Genomic DNA, 17,293 nt, shown 5'->3' with positions numbered 1-17,293 from the left:
TTAAAAGGGCTCTATAGCCTCTCAATGACAGGACACACATTCCAACAGCCATAACGTTCTTAATTGTCAATTGATGTTTCTACATAAAACCATTTTTTTAGCAATACATGGTATTTTCTGTGAAATTGTATATTGATTTTTAACTGATTATGCTATTAGGGCATATCTAAGTGATTACAAATCCCTAAAATATTCTGGTGCATTTTGAGGGTGAGTTTAAAACATAAAATTGTTTTGTGTTGCTTTACCTAATTTTTACCTTGTTTGTTAATAATTGAGATGACTGATAGTTGTCAAAAATTGGATGTCAATCACATCCATATCAGGTCTACATTGCATCACATAAGCTAGAAGTGAACTTCACTTGTATGTCCCTGAAATTGCTGTAATGCAAATATCTTTCACAAAATGACGTTTGACATTCTTCTAAATAACACTTTAGCTAATGGGGATTAGACCCTCTAAACTTAGATAACTTTTTCAATAACACTGATGCTAATAAAGACTTGACCTACAATGCATAAGGAATGTCCTGAGACCCTTTTACTTTTGTTATGTTGTGGCCTTGTGCTAAAATAAAAAAACATGTTTTCCCCCATCAATCTGCACTCTGTTACCCATAATGGAAAATTGAAAAAATAATTTTTTTTTTTTTTTTTTTTATGTATTAAAAATCAAAAACTAAAATTTGGCATGGACATAATTTAGACCCCTTGACATGACACTTGAAATTTATCTCTGGGGACCTTGATTGGAGTTCACCTATGGTAAATTCAGATGATTAGGAAAGAAACACTGTCTATATAAAGTTCCACAGCTAACAATGCATGTCCGAGCAAAAACCAAGCCATGAAAGAATTGCCTGTAGAGCTCCTATACTGGACTGTGTAGAGTCACTGATCTGGAGAAGGGTACAAAAAATTCTGATCCACTGAAAGCTTTAGGACTCCATAGTTCCTAAATGGAAGATGTTTGGAACAACCAGGGCTTTTCCTTTAGCTGGCCACCCCACAAAACTAAGTAATCGGGGGAGAAGAGCTTTAGTAAGAGAGGTGACCAAGAACCCAATGGTAAATCTGGCTGAGCTCCAAAGATCCTGCGTGTAGATGGGAGAAACTTCAGGTCAGCCGTCACTGCAGTACTCCACCAATATAGGTTTTATGGCAGAGTTGCCAGAAATAAGTCTTTTCCCAGTAAAAAAAAACTCATCAAAGCCCATCTACAGTTTGCAAAAAAAGGCACCTCTCAGACTGTGAGAAACAATATTCTCTGATGAAAACAAGATTTTACTTTTTGTCATCAATGGTAAGTGTCATGTCTGGAGGAAACAGGCATTTTTAATCACCTGCCCAATACAATCCATGCAGTGAAGCATGGTGGTGGCAACATCTTGCTGTGGGAGTATTTTTCAGTGACTGAACAGGGAGACTGGCCAGGTTTGAGGGAAATCTGAATGGAGCAAAGTACACAGATATTCTTAATGAAAACCTGATCCATTGTGCTCTGGACCGCAGACTGTGCCAAATGTTTAACTTCCAACAAGACAATGACCCTAACCCTACAGCTAAGAAAACACGGGGGTGGCTTAGGAGCAACTCTGTGAATGTATCTGAGAGGCCCAGCCAGAGCCCTGACTTGAAACAAACAAAACATCTCTGGGGAGACCTGAAAATGGCTGCCGACTGACGAACCCCATTCAACCTGACAGAATTTGAGAGGATCTGCAGAGAATAATGGCAGAAAATCCCCAAAACCAGGTGTGCAAACCTTGTGGCATCATACCCAAGAAGACTATAGGCTGTAACCACTGCCAAAGGTGCTTAATCTAAGTACTGAATACTTATATTAATGCAAGATTTTTTTTTTTCCTTTTCAATAAATAAAGCAAAGATTTTGATTATTCTGATATCACATTCTCATTTTTGAGTATTGAGTGCAGACTGGTGGGGGAAAACTTTATTTTATTTTAGTACAAAATGCAACAAAAGGTCTGAAGAATTTCCGCACTGTATATCATGTATATCACTGTATACCATAAAATCAGATGGAATGCAGATATTAATGCAGAAGTAATTTTGGGGAAAAAATCTATATTAAGTTCAGGCATCAGGCTGCTTCTATGTCAGGTCCCTGCCATTTTATGAGGGAAATATCATGACCTCTGACATAAAGAGTCATATGTTGTTATATGCTTTCTCTTATGGAGAACCCTGACATATATCACTTTATCACAACAATTTATTAAAAGCAGTGGCAAGGGCAGAAGGGCATGTATGATCATTCTCTTCAATGTAGTCAAACAATGTAATGTATTGTGCATTTTGTGTACAGTAGCTTTGCATTTGTTCCATAGATAGAGACTGAAACAGAACAAGGAAACAACTGAACAGGGGGGGTCATTTATTAAGCTGAAATAAGCCTATATAAGGTGTATTTCAGGCACAGATTATGGTGGAACAACTAGTTCTGCCACAATCTTCTCCCCACTCACGTTAGATCTAAAAAAGTGGGCATGGTATGGGTGAGAAAGAGGGCGGGTGAGCAGGCCCATCTCAGTCATCATTTTATACTCCTGTTCTAGGCATATAAAATTTTCTAAATGTAAGACAGCTCGGAAGCTGTCTTACATTTACAAGTGATGGAGGATCTGCTGAAGGTACAGTATGTAGAGGCTGGAACCTCTTTATAACCAATTGTCTAAAAACTCCGGTCTTACTCCGGTACACTTACTTGGATTCCTGATTTCATGGCTTAGAGTCATAAGATGTTCAAGTTCTAAAAATAAAAAATGCAAATGAAGGTTAAATAACTATATTACAATGTATATAACACAGATTTGGAGTACTGCCTGGTTCTACTTATAGAATGATAGATAGATAGATAGATAGATAGATAGATAGATAGATAGATAGATAGATAGATAGATAATGAAATAGATCTATAAATAATTTCTCTTTTAAAGGAGAATCATGCACAGATGTCCTGGTAAAATTAATGCTTTACACAGCAAATTGGCAGGAAGGAGTTTGATGAAGAGGAGACAAGCCTGTGATTTATTGAACTAAGTCGCTAATCACATGTATCCTTCTTCAGTTCCAAGCCAATTATTTTTTGGCATTGCATTCAGTGTGCAGTCATCATCAGTTCAATTCTTTTCAAACTTTTCCTGTGCCCTGCTGTCAAAGGCAACAATCAGATGCCAACAAAACCAGATCATACATCTTCATGAATGTTAGATTTAGTTCTGAAATATTTTGATAAAAATAAATATTTTCACCCTCTTACCATCTGCATCTAGCACATAGCTGGATGAAATGCCATCAGTATCACTAACTGCCACTGAGTATGTGCCTAAGTCATCCTTGTCTGGGTTCTTAAAGTATATTTTGGAGCTAGAAGAAAGAAACAGTAAACACAGTTATACATACATGGATACAGATGTGTCCTGCCTTACCTCTCCTCTTGGTTTAAGATATCCCGAGATAGGTAGCACACAGAGGAGTACACAGATCTCATAGGGCACTAAAGCAAAAATTAGTATGCATCCCATATGAGATTTATGACAAATGTACCTTTATTTTAGATGAAGGAAAATGCTTAATAAAAAAATGCACACTTTGCCTTATCCACCTTACTGGAATTTGTCACGAAGCAGCGGGTGTGAACCCACTGTGCCACGTGTCCTACCTCCCAGTATTTTCCCAGTACCCCTGATGGTGGGGATAGACTTTTCCGAGGGAAACCCCAGGTCGCTACCTCTTGAGGAGGATAGGCACATGAGGCAGCTGGTCCAGGCGGACCAGGAGGTAACTGAGAAAGGTACCAGAGGTGCAGGATCAAAGGATGAGGCAGAAGAGTAGTCAGACAGACAAAAGGTCAGGGCAGGTGGCACAGGTACAAATCAGGAAATCTAGGTCGCCAACAAGAGAGTCAAGGCAATCAGATAGGGATCTAACAGGTAGCAGAGTCCAGGAATACAGATACGAGTCACGAACACAGGAACACTAGCAGAATCCAGGAACCTTAGCAGGACACAAGGACCTTGACACTGAGGCATCTGGGAAGGGGCTGAGCTACTTATATATGTGCAGGAGGGCTAGGATAGGTCAGCAAAGTCACATGACCTAACCCATAAAGCCCAGGAAATGACGCGCGCCGGCCCTTAAGAAAATGCTGGCCAGGGCTGAGAGCAAACTGTGGAGCGGATCCTAGAACAACAGTACCCACACAGACAGAGCCCAGGACTGCAGCGATAAATAGCAAGCACCGGCCGCAGATCACTGCTGAACACGGTGCCCGGGACCACGGCGGTAAGCAGGGAAACAGCGTCGCACAGCAGCTGCTGTTACAGACTTCTACGTTGAGAAAGCTGTATAGTGAAACGTACGTCGTGATTGGAGGCACTTTGGTCTGTATGCTTTTGATTATTACGGGTTATATTCTGGCTTGTTAGTGTGTGATCTAATTCGATGTGCTTGTTTAGCTGTCCTTTTGTTCTATTCTCTTTTTGGGACATGTATTGTTTTTACTAAGTATGTCAACTTGCACTATGCACTGTATACATATTTTTGTATAAATTTGGTGATCCTGAGATAGAGTGGGACGCTATATTGAGATGGATGTAGCTCATTGAATATATATAACCATTTACTGCAGTACCAATGTATCCACTTTGCTTGCACATGTATGACGCTGTTGTGACTGTTTTTATATGTTCACTATTTGCATAATTTTATAAATATATAGATTTTGGGTATTTGATTGTTCTTTACTAGTGGGGGGACATTCATTCTTTTTGGTGCATAGACTTGTACGTTACAAAAACTGGAATTTCATTAATATGATAGTTATTCTCAATGCATATACAGCAGATTATTGATAAATCTCCTTCATAACGTTCTATGTTGACTGCTTTCTTTCATATAGTACATAATAAAACTGGCTTCCTACAGCCTCTTAAGGGGAGCTAATTGCATTGGAATTACCAATTAAGTTACCAATTAAATCAATAGCGTTTGTAAACATCTCTATGTACGGCGCTCCCTCTAGTGGTGGCAACTAGAAAAGGCTGTGGATTTATGTCAGAACAGGAGGAGTTCAGTACAAGGCTATCACAGCATTCAGATGCTCTTCCTCCATACTACATTGCTAGCACAAGATGACAAACTTTGTTGGGCACTGTGTGTAATTCCAGAGCTTTTTTTCTTATTATCAAAGCTGGTCACCTCACACCACTCCTCTCGGGAAGTCTTCAGTCAAGTGGAAATGCAAGGACATATCAGTGCATCAAGATGTTTATCCATGAAATCATGTACATGGCACTAAACACATACTTTTCTCCAATAGTTTCGGTCTTGAATTTTTGGTCATCAGTGATTTCTTCATAGGCTTTGCCCCATGTAAACTGAGAAGCTTCAGAAATCTCAGTACAGTTGTAAGCAAGGTAAATGTTCCCTTCTTCATCCACTCCTGTAGTAATCTCCTGAACACCTATAATTTTCCAAACGGTAGTTACAATCATCAAAAACACAAACTGTAACAATAGCAAAAATGACATTAGTAGGACAAAACCTCTATTTAGTAATTTCAAGGTAAATTATAACTTTATCTTTAAGATAGCATGATTTCTTGAGATTTCACTAAAGGTTACTCTATTAAGTAGTTATTACATTTTTAATTGTAGATAAATATCTGAAAATTAATGTACTATAATGCCAATATTCTGAAGGTGCACTTATATTGGTTGGTGTCATCTGCTGTGCTACAGTACTGTTAAACAAATAGAAGTGTCCGAAGAGGACTTCGATCCGAATTTAAGGGAAATTTTGATTTGTCATGCCTCGTGGTAACGAATAGATTTTTCCTGAAATGGTGTAAAAAAAAAATCATACTTACCTCATCCGTTTGAGCCGGCCGCCACCATCTTTATTGAAGATCCTGCGCAAAATCTCGTTCGTGGTGAGGCATGACATCACCACGCTGGCCGACATAATGATGTCATCACGAACTGTGAGATTATGAGGTGGATCTTCAATCAAGATGGCGGCGTTGGGTACTTCGCTATTAAATGGTAAGTATATATTTTTTTATTATAGTCGTTAATATTAATGTCAGATGCCGCAATCAGCTATGAACGTATCATCTGAGGGGTACAATGATGGAGGGCAGCGCAATCGTCGTTTCCTGTAATTGCACCCACTACTTACAAAGAAATGCGCTTCATGACAAAGTAATTCATCACAAAGCAAATTTTTTTGTAAAATTCAGCGAGGCAGCCGAATATCAGGCACTAAATATCAGTGTTCATTTATTGTCATTCCATAAGCATTACTATGCTCCTCGACTATACACCCCTCTCAAGATGATAATTAGATCTGAAATACAACTTGAGATAAGTTAAAGGATTTTCTTCCAGGACTTAAACATTTTAGACTTAAAGGGGTTATCCAAGACTAACAAATGTCCCCCATATTCCTGGCCCTCTCACACTGAATCTACTTACTTGGCTTCCCGTCCCTTGTGCTTCTCCCCATGCGGGGATGAAAACATCAGTGGTCGGGGGAGAGCAGCCAATGACAGACGGGGGCATATGGGGGGCATTTTTTAGTCTCAAATAACCCCTTTAACCCACTACTTACAAAGAAATGCGCTTCATGACAAAGTAATTCATCACAAAGCAAATTTTTTTGTAAAATTCAGCGAGGCAGCCGAATCAAATTTTCATTAACTTCGCTGAACACTAAATATCAGTGTTCATTTATTGTCATTCCATAAGCATTACTATGCTCCTCGACTATACACCCCTCTCAAGATGATAATTAGATCTGAATTACAACTTGAGATAAGTTAAAGGATTTTCTTCCAGGACTTAAACATTTTAGACTTAAAGGGGTTATCCAAGACTAACAAATGTCCCCCATATTCCTGGCCCTCTCACACTGAATCTACTTACTTGGCTTCCCGTCCCTTGTGCTTCTCCCCATGCGGGGATGAAAACATCAGTGGTCGGGGGAGAGCAGCCAATGACAGACGGGGGCATATGGGGGGCATTTTTTAGTCTCAAATAACCCCTTTAAGCTTCATTCACACATCAGTATTTGGTCAATGATTTTCATCAGTGATTGTGAGCCAAAACCAGGATTGGAGCCTCCACAGACATAAGGTATAAGGGATAGAGCTACATTGTTCTGTGTTTAGACCTACACCTGGTTTTGGCTCACAGTCAGTGCTCATTCAGACGGCCGTATGCTGTCAGCAAAAATGCAGATCCTTTTTTTTGCGGATTAGATGCTGTCCCATTCACTTCTATGGGGCCCTTTTCTTCCATTGCACGGCTCAGCAACAAGAATAAACATGTCCTATACTTGTCAGTGAAAATCAGGACATGGCCCTATTAAAGTCTATGGATCAGCCAAAAAAAAGGATCCGCTGGACTGTCCGCAAAAAAACGGATCAGCATTTTTGCGGACAGCATACTGCCGTCTGAATGGGCCCTAACTGATGGAAATCACTGACAGAACACTGATGTGTGAATGAGGCATTATTCTGAGAAAAGGTCATCAATATCTGATTGGTGAAGGTTCGTCTCTCGATAATCCCGCTGATCATCTTTTGGGCAGTGGCTCTCGGATGAGTGCTGTGGCCTCTTCACCATGCCATGCAGCTGAGTCCCTTTCAGTTGTGACTGATGGAATTGACATTAAAGGCTGAGGAAGAGACCACACCGCTAATCTGAGCACCATGGTCACTTTTCTCTTCCAATAGCTAAGGTTACACAAGTCGGATATGATACCCATCCTGAGGTTACATCACCAACATTTTAAGTCCCAATAAACTGCTTCAAGATTTATATGGTTACTTTACTAAAATAGTCTGATTGTACAATTCCTTCTAATAATGATCTTACCCTAGCAACTGGCCTGCTGGAGTTCTCTGGATCCGGCACTGCCAGATGCAATCGGAAACCCTCCAGCCCACAATCCAACAATAATACTGTGGATTGGCTGGACAGAAGTGCACGTAGTGGCCTTTGTCTGGCCAATTCCCTGCATTCAATGCCGGAACAGCCTGGCAGAAGGCAGTAGTGGACATGTGAAAGTAGCCTAAATCCCTGAACTGCAATTAGTGGAGTGGGGGCTCCATGCACCCACTAAAGGGGAATATGGTATTACTTGATATTTCAAAAAAGGGCTGGGCACTATCTATACCTTGAGTAGATGGTACTTTATTGAATAAAATGTTATAATAAAATACTAACAATACTAATAAAATAATCGATAAACAGGTCTGGCCAGACTAAAATAGTACCTACAGACAATAAAAACAATTGAGAATAGATAAAACTACAGAGGTACAATAAACACAATGGTTAACTTTGGATCCAATGTTCAAAATTTCGCATAAATAATCACAAGTTCAAAATTTCGTATAAATAATCAGAAGGAAAGGAATGATATTGAATTTGAAATAGTTTCTAAATACTCAATCCAATGTCCAAAATCTTACATATAGTCGTGGGTTATCCAATTTTTACTATAGGCTTGATTAGTCTATTTAATATGCAAGTTGTAACATCAATGAATATCTTCGAATGGGACTAAATTTAGTCCCATTCGAAGATATTCATTGATGTTACAACTTGCATATTAAATAGACTAATCAAGCCTATAGTAAAAATTGGATAACCCACGACTATATGTAAGATTTTGGACATTGGATTGAGTATTTAGAAACTATTTCGAATTCAATATCATTCCTTTCCTTCTGATTATTTATGCGAAATTTTGAACATTGGATCCAAAGTTAACCATTGTGTTTATTGTACCTCTGTAGTTTTATCTATTCTCAATTGTTTTTATTGTCTGTAGGTACTATTTTAGTCTGGCCAGACCTGTTTATCGATTATTTTATTAGTATTGTTAGTATTTTATTATAACATTTTATTCAATAAAGTACCATCTACTCCAGGTATAGAGAGTGCCCAGCCCTTTTTTGAAATATTGTTGTAGCTTATAAATTGGGTGAATCTGTGGGCTGAGAGCACCCATCCGGGCTACCTCACACAGTAGTGCGGTCTAACTCTTGTTATTTCCAAATCTCACTATGGTATTACTTGATGTCTATTCAAATGAATATTGGCTATGTAATCCATGTTCTTAACCTGGAGAAGTTTAACAGAGCTAAATGTAAATATTTAGTTTGAGATAAATGGCTGTATAATCTTAGGAGATATACAATATGTGCTTTACAACCCAGTGCTACGTGTATGATCAAGGGTGGATTCATATTAAGTTTTTCCATTCCATTTGAAATATACGTTGGGGGAAAAAAAGATACAAAAGTGCAGCACACCACGTTATTGTATCGTGCACAGTCCAGTAAAAAAAATGTATACGTTAACGTATATGTGATTTTTTTACAATGGAACTCCACTGCCACTGTATGCCATCAGTCTGAGGCCCCTGTTTAGCGTATATGTTTTTTGTATACATTTAACGGATGGCAAAAACGTGATATGAACCCAGCCTAAAATAAAAATGGTAGATAAAATATTTTTACATTGGTTTACCCACTATCCTAAAATGAGTAATACTTTAAAAACTATTCTTCACAATTCTTAGCTTTAAAGTTGTTTGCATGCTTGCATATTTACCTGGTCTTGCCTGGACAAGTACCGGCTCTGAAATGTCAGATGGTTTACCAATGCCTGATGCATTCACAGCACGAATTTGGAAAACATATGTTTTGCCTTCTTCCAGTTCCTTGACCTTCACATCAAAATAAAAACATGACATTTAAATCAATATGATAGGAAAGATTTACAGAACTAACTTCAAAATGTTATTAACAATTACAGCCAGGCCTCATCTGTTTTCTAAAGCAAAGTGTCCTTGTGCTTGACTGGTGTAAAATCCAAGTATAAATGAAGATATACACAGATGAAAATACAGTACTATGGATGTGTATTTTATTACTGTTTGGTGTGCAGTTATCTCTTATGCATTACAGCTAATAATGCAGAAATAATGGAGCAGATTTATCAATACTCTCTTAAAGGGAGACTGTCACCTCCAAAATCAGTTTCAAAGTATACTTCCATGTAGGGTAGGTGCTCCAAAATAAAACCATACTTTTCTTGTGAAAATCTGGTTCTCTATTCCTGAGAAATGTTTCTTTTAATTTTTATGCAAATAAGGTTTTCTGTGTACCATGGGTGGGGCCGATTTACTTGGCTTCCCCTGCATCATCACTACCAGCTCTGAATTCTCAGAGTCCGTCAAATAATCAAGAGAAGGATCACTAGAAGATGTCACTGCCACTGTTGCTGGTTTGAAACACCCATGGACATAACATTACAGGAAATAAGAAAGAGCTCCATGGACATGGTCATGTGACCACAGCCCAGAACGAAAGATGGAAGCAATAAAGGTAAATGAAATGAAACTAAACTAAATTCCAGCTACTTTTAACCACCTCCGGACCGCTGTACGCAGATTCGCGTTCCGGAGGTGGCAGCGCTGCGCACAGTCACGCATATACGCGTCATCTCGCGAGACGCGAGATTTCGCTCCAAGCCGGCCCGCGCATGCGCATCGCGGGCCGGCAAAAGTTAAAGAACAAGTTCGTCACCAGCCTGCCAGCAATGATCATTGGCTGGCAGGCTGGCGATTTTTAAAAAATCCAATCACAAGCCATATAACAGATCATATTAGTAAATATGATCTGTTATATGGCTTCTCTGCTCCTCTGCTGGTCCTTTTCGTCGGTTGGATCCAGCAGAGAAGCAGACATCACTGTGAGTACACCAAACACTTCACCGTAGCCCCTGATCACCCCCCTGCACCCCAATTAACCCTTTGATCACCCCTTTGATCGCCCCTGTCAATCACCAGTGAAAGGAAAAAAAGTGATCAGTGTAAACTGTCACTTTTTTTTTTTCACTAGTATTGGCTGTTAGGTTTTAGGGATAGTTTAGGCCCCTTGGTTAGGTAGTTAGCGTCAGTTAGCGCCCACCCCACCGCACCGCAGTCACTTTTATTCGCTGAATAGCGTATCGCTAATCAGCATTTGTACTTTTATAGTATCTGTAAGTGATCAAAACTGATCACGGTCAGATCTATAATAGTATTAGTGTCACTTTAGTTCGCCCTCCACCCAAAACGCAGTGTTTGCCCGATCAGGCCTGATCGGTCGCCCACACGTGCGTTCACCCACGCCCGCCCCACCGCAGTGACAAAAAATATATATTTTTTGATCACTGCACATTTATTTTACACGCACTGCGGCGATAAAAAAATCAGTTTTGATATTTTTTATCAACCGCAGCGGCCTCCGGTACTTCGCTAGCCTCCCCTTTGTAAGACAGGTTTGCTTTTTTTCTTGGGTAGTCTCAGGGAATACCCCTAAATTTAGTAGTCCAAAATGTCAAACAGGGGGTATTCTTCTGAAGAGGCCTACAGGATTCTGACCCAGTCGGATGAGGAGTGGGAACCCTCATCTGACGAATCTAGCGGGTCAGAATATGAACCTGTGGAAAGCAGTGGCTCTCTGACCCAAAGTTCGGACGAGGAGGTGGAGGTCCCTGGCAGCACCAGGCGTACCCGGCCCCGTGTCGCTAGACCACAGGTTATGCAGGATCCGCTTCAAGAGCAGCAGAGTGGGGCTGTCGCTGCCGGATCACGTGGTGAGGCATACACCAGCAGCGCAGCCCTCCCTGGACCTAGTACCAGCACTGCCGTACAACATGGTGACGTGGCGAGCACCAGAAGGGCAGTTGAAGCTGGTACGGTGGCACGTGCAGTAGTTACCCCGTCGCAGCCACCGCACAGACAGGCCCGTAGAGCCCCTAGAATCCCTGAGGTGCTGGCAAACCCTGATTGGCAGTCACCAACTTCAGCCGCACCTGTAGTTCCCCCTTTCACCGCCCAGTCTGGAGTTCGGGTTGAGACGGCTCAAATCGGTTCGGCCCTGGGATTTTTTGAGCTGTTCTTGACTGCGGAGCTCTTGGACTTAGTCGTGGCAGAGACCAACCAGTATGCCACACAATTTATATCCGCCAACCCGGGAAGCTTTTATGCCCAGCCTTTCCGGTGGAAACCAGTCCAAGTTTCCGAAATTAAATTTTTTTTGGGCCTTCTCCTCAACATGGGCCTGACAAAAAAGCATGAATTGCGGTCATATTGGTCAACGCACCCGATTCATCACATGCCCATGTTCTCTGCTGCTATGTCCAGGGCACGATTTGAGGCCATCCTCCGTTTCCTGCATTTTAGCGACAACACCACCTCCCGTCCCAGAGGCCACCCAGCTTTTGACCGGCTCCACAAAATTCGGCCCCTCATAGACCATTTCAACCAGAAATTTGCAGATTTGTATACCCCCGAGCAAAACATCTGCGTAGACGAGTCCCTAATACATTTTACCGGGCGCCTTGGCTTCAAACAATACATCCCAAGCAAGCGTGCCCGGTATGGGGTCAAATTGTATAAGCTCTGTGAAAGGGCCACAGGCTATACCCACAAATTTCGGATCTATGAGGGAAAAGATCAGACCCTGGAGCCGGTCGGTTGCACTGACTACCTGGGGAGCAGTGGGAAGACAGTCTGGGACTTGGTGTCACCCTTATTCGGCAAGGGGTACCATCTTTATGTGGACAATTTTTACACAAGTGTGGCCCTCTTTAGGCATTTGTTTCTAGAACGGATTTGCGCCTGTGGCACCGCGCGAACTAGTCGCGTGGGCTTCCCCCAACGGCTTGTAACCACCCGTCTTGCAAGGGGGGAGAGGGCTGCCTTGTGTAACGAAGAACTGCTCGCGGTGAAATGGAGAGACAAGCGTGACGTTTACATGCTCTCCTCCATTCACGCAGACACGACAATCCAAATTGAGCGAGCAACCCGTGTCATTGAAAAGCCCCTCTGTGTCCACGACTATAATGCGCTCATGGGAGGGGTGGACTTCAATGACCAGATGTTGTCTCCGTATTTAGTTTCCCGCAGAACCAGACGCTGGTATAAGAAGGTGTCTGTATATTTAATTCAATTGGCGCTCTACAATAGTTTTGTTCTCTACAGTAAGGCTGGGAGAACACGATCTTTCCTCAAATTCCAGGAAGAGATCATCGAGAACCTCCTTTACCCAGGAGGTTCCGTGGCCCCATCCCCCAGTGTAGTTAGCCGTCTACACGAGCGACATTTCCCCAGTGTCGTTCCTGGTACCTCAACCCAACCGTCACCCCGAAAAAGATGTCGTGTCTGTAGCAGGAGTGGAATAAGGCGTGACACCCGCTATTTCTGTCCTGACTGTCCGGACCACCCTGCCCTATGCTATGGAGAGTGTTTCCGGAAGTACCACACACAGGTACACTTAGCATAGGGATTGCATCTCACAGGACAGGCACACAGGGCTATTAGGGCCCTTTTACTCTCAGCTGCTGCAAACCTCTCCTTTCACCTGGGATAAAGTGCATAACGTACTTCGCCACATCTTTGGGCGATTTGCGCTTTGCACATTGTCCCATGGGGAAGGAGAGGTTTGTTCTATAAAGGTAAAAAAAACTAAACAAAAAAAAAATTACCGGTAAGTAAAAAAGTTAAAAAAGTTTAAAAAAGTTAATATGTTCTGTTCTAAAGTTAATAAAGTTATTGCTTTGCGGCCTGGTTTTTTCTTTTTTGTTTTGTTTTTTTTACCTTCCAGGTGGACCAACCGATCGACCAGCTGCAGCACTGATGTGCATTCGGACAGAAGCATTGCGCTGCTGTCAGATTACACGCAAGTCGGTGTATGCGGCGCTGCAAGACGAGATTTCTCCTCTGCAGTAAAAGATATGTTTGCCGAGGCATATGAGCTGAGGAGGTGGCGGTGTTCATATACTTTGGCAAACACTTTGTATATATAAAAAAAAAAAAATCCCGGCAATGATTTATTCATCCACATCGATTGATGTGAATGGAGAAATCGGGTTTGCCAGGGCATACGAGCTGAAGTGGGTATGGATGTTGGGCGGAGCTCCTATGTCCTGGCAGACGCCTTTCCCCTCCTTTTTCTTTTTTTGGCAGAGATTTTTTCATCCACATTGATCGATGCGAATGAAGAAATCTGTGCCGTTCATTTTTTTCTTTCAGCCCAGAGGCTGAACGGAAAAAAGAAATCTCATTACCCGTATGCTCAATATAAGGAGAATAGCAGAAACTCCTAATGCTGGGCATACATGTAATGATTGCGGAGACCCTCAAATGCCAGGGCAGTACAAACACCCCACAAATAACACCATTTTGGAAAGAAGACACCCCAAGGTATTCGCTGAGGGGCATATTGAGTCCATGAAAGATTGAAATTTTTGTCCCAAGTTAGCGGAAAGGGAGACTTTGTGAGAACAAAATCCAAAAAATCAATTTCCGCTAACTTGTGCCAAAATTTTTTTTTTTCAATGAACTCGCCATGCCCCTCATTGAATACCTTGGGGTGTCTTCTTTCCAAAATGGGGTCACATGTGGGGTATTTATACTGCCCTGGCATTTTAGGGGCCCCAAAGCGTGAGAAGAAGTCTGGTATCCAAATGTCTAAAAATGCCCTCCTAAAAGGAATTTGGGCACCTTTGCCCACCTAGGCTGCAAAAAAGTGTCACACATGTGGTATCTCCGTATTCAGCAGAAGTTGGGGAATATGTTTTGGGGTGTCATTTTACATATACCCATGCTGGGTGAGATAAATATCTTGGTCAAATGCCAACTTTGTATAAAAAAAATGGGAAAAGTTGTCTTTTGCCAAGATATTTCTCTCACCCAGCATGGGTATATGTAAAATGACACCCCAAAACACATTCCCCACCTTCTCCTGAGTACGGAGATACCAGATGTGTGACACTTTTTTGCAGCCTAGGTGGGCAAAGGGGCCCACATTCCAAAGAGCACCTTTCGGATTTCACAGGTCATTTACCTACTTACCACACATTAGGGCCCCTGGAAAATGCCAGGGCAGTATAACTACCCCACAAGTGACCCCATTTTGGAAAGAAGACACCCCAAGGTATTCCGTGAGGGGCATGGCAAGTTCCTAGAATTTTTTATTTTTTGTCACAAGTTAGTGGAAAATGATGATTTTTTTTTTTTTTTTATACAAAGTCTCCTATTCCACTAACTTGTGACAAAAAAAAAAAAATTTCCATGAACTCACTATGCCCATCAGCGAATACCTTGGGGTCTCTTCTTTCCAAAATGGGGTCACTTGTGGGGTAGTTATACTGCCCTGGCATTCTAGGGGCCCAAATGTGTGGTAAGGAGTTTGAAATCAAATTCTGTAAAAAATGACCTGTGAAATCTGAAAGGTGCTCTTTGGAATATGGGCCCCTTTGCCCACCTAGGCTGCAAAAAAGTGTCACACATCTGGTATCTCCGTACTCAGGAGAAGGTGGGGAATGTGTTTTGGGGTGTCATTTTATATATACCCATGCTGGGTGAGAGAAATATCTTGGCAAAAGACAACTTTTCCCATTTTTTTATACAAAGTTGTCATTTGACCAAGATATTTATCTCACCCAGCATGGGTATATGTAAAAAGACACCCCAAAACACATTCCTCAACTTCTCCTGAGTACAGGGATACCAGATGTGTGACACTTTTTTGCAGCCTAGGTGGGCAAAGGGGCCCATATTCCAAAGAGCACCTTTCGGATTTCACAGGTCATTTTTTACAGAATTTGATTTCAAACTCCTTACCACACATTTGGGCCCCTAGAATGCCAGGGCAGTATAACTACCCCACAAGTGACACCATTTTGGAAAGAAGAGACCCCAAGGTATTCGCTGATGGGCATAGTGAGTTCATGGAAGTTTTTATTTTTTGTCACAAGTTTGTGGAATATGAGACTTTGTATGAAAAAAAAAAAAAATCATCATTTTCCACTAACTTGTGACAAAAAATAAAAAATTCTAGGAACTCGCCATGCCCCTCACGGAATACCTTGGGGTGTCTTCTTTCCAAAATGGGGTCACTTGTGGGGTGGTTATACTGCCCTGGCATTCTAGGGGCCCAAATGTGTGGTAAGGAGTTTGAAATCAAATTCTGTAAAAAATGACCTGTGAAATCCGAAAGGTGCTCTTTGGAATATGGGCCCCTTTGCCCACCTAGGCTGCAAAAAAGTGTCACACATCTGGTATCTCCGTACTCAGGAGAAGGTGGGGAATGTATTTTGGGGTGTCATTTTATATATACCCATGCTGGGTGAGAGAAATATCTTGGCAAAAGACAACTTTTCCCATTTTTTTATACAAAGTTGTCATTTGACCAAGATATTTATCTCACCCAGCATGGGTATATGTAAAAAGACACCCCAAAACACATTCCTCAACTTCTCCTGAGTACGGGGATACCAGATGTGTGACACTTTTTTGCAGCCTAGGTGGGCAAAGGGGCCCATATTCCAAAGAGCACCTTTCGGATTTCACTGGTCATTTTTTACTGAATTTGATTTCAAACTCCTTACCACACATTTGGGCCCCTAGAATACCAGGGCAGTATAACTACCCCACAAGTGACCCCATTTTGGAAAGAAGACACCCCAAGGTATTCCGTGAGGGGCATGGCGAGTTCCTAGAATTTTTTATTTTTTGTCACAAGTTAGTGGAAAATGATGATTTTTTTTTTTTTTTCATACAAAGTCTCATATTCCACAAACTTGTGACAAAAAATAAAAACTTCCATGAACTCACTATGCCCATCAGCGAATACCTTGGGGTCTCTTCTTTCCAAAATGGGGTCACTTGTGGGGTAGTTATACTGCCCTGGCATTCTAGGGGCCCAAATGTGTGGTAAGGAGTTTGAAATCAAATTCTGTAAAAAATGACCTGTGAAATCCGAAAGGTGCTCTTTGGAATATGGGCCCCTTTGCCCACTAAGGCTGCAAAAAAGTGTCACACATCTGGTATCCCCGTACTCAGGAGAAGTTGAGGAATGTGTTTTGGGGTGTCTTTTTACATATACCCATGCTGGGTGAGATAAATATATTGGTCAAATGACAACTTTGTATAAATAAATGGGAAAAGTTGTCTTTTGCCAAGATATTTCTCTCACCCAGCATGGGTATATATAAAATGACACCCCAAAACACATTCCCCACCTTCTCCTGAGTACGGAGATACCAGATGTGTGACACTTTTTTGCAGCCTAGGTGGGCAAAGGGGCCCATATTCCAAAGAGCACCTTTCGGATTTCACAGGTCATTTTTTACAGAATTTGATTTCAAACTCCTTACCACACATTTGGGCCCCTAGAATGCCAGGGCAGTATAACTACC

General features: G+C 41.5%; 1 protein-coding gene across 6 annotated transcripts in view; it reads right to left on the bottom strand.

Moving 5' to 3' along the window:
• Positions 1–17,293, bottom strand: part of MYOM2 (myomesin 2) — a 446,804-nt gene that overhangs the window by 297,491 nt on the left and 132,020 nt on the right. For all 6 annotated transcript variants that reach the window (XM_040428545.1, XM_040428541.1, XM_040428544.1 and 3 more), the window contains 4 exons: positions 9,653–9,767; positions 5,334–5,490; positions 3,286–3,392; positions 2,731–2,775 (listed from right to left, as the gene is read on the bottom strand). In XM_040428545.1, coding sequence (XP_040284479.1) covers positions 2,731–2,775; positions 3,286–3,392; positions 5,334–5,490; positions 9,653–9,767 — 424 coding nt within the window. The remainder of the gene's footprint in view (positions 1–2,730; positions 2,776–3,285; positions 3,393–5,333; positions 5,491–9,652; positions 9,768–17,293) is intronic.

This window comes from Bufo bufo, chromosome 4, assembly GCF_905171765.1.
Source record: "Bufo bufo chromosome 4, aBufBuf1.1, whole genome shotgun sequence".
Classification (NCBI taxonomy): domain Eukaryota; kingdom Metazoa; phylum Chordata; class Amphibia; order Anura; family Bufonidae; genus Bufo; species Bufo bufo.
The sequence above is the reverse complement of the archived record's forward strand: the minus strand, read 5'-3'. Positions and strand labels throughout refer to the sequence as shown.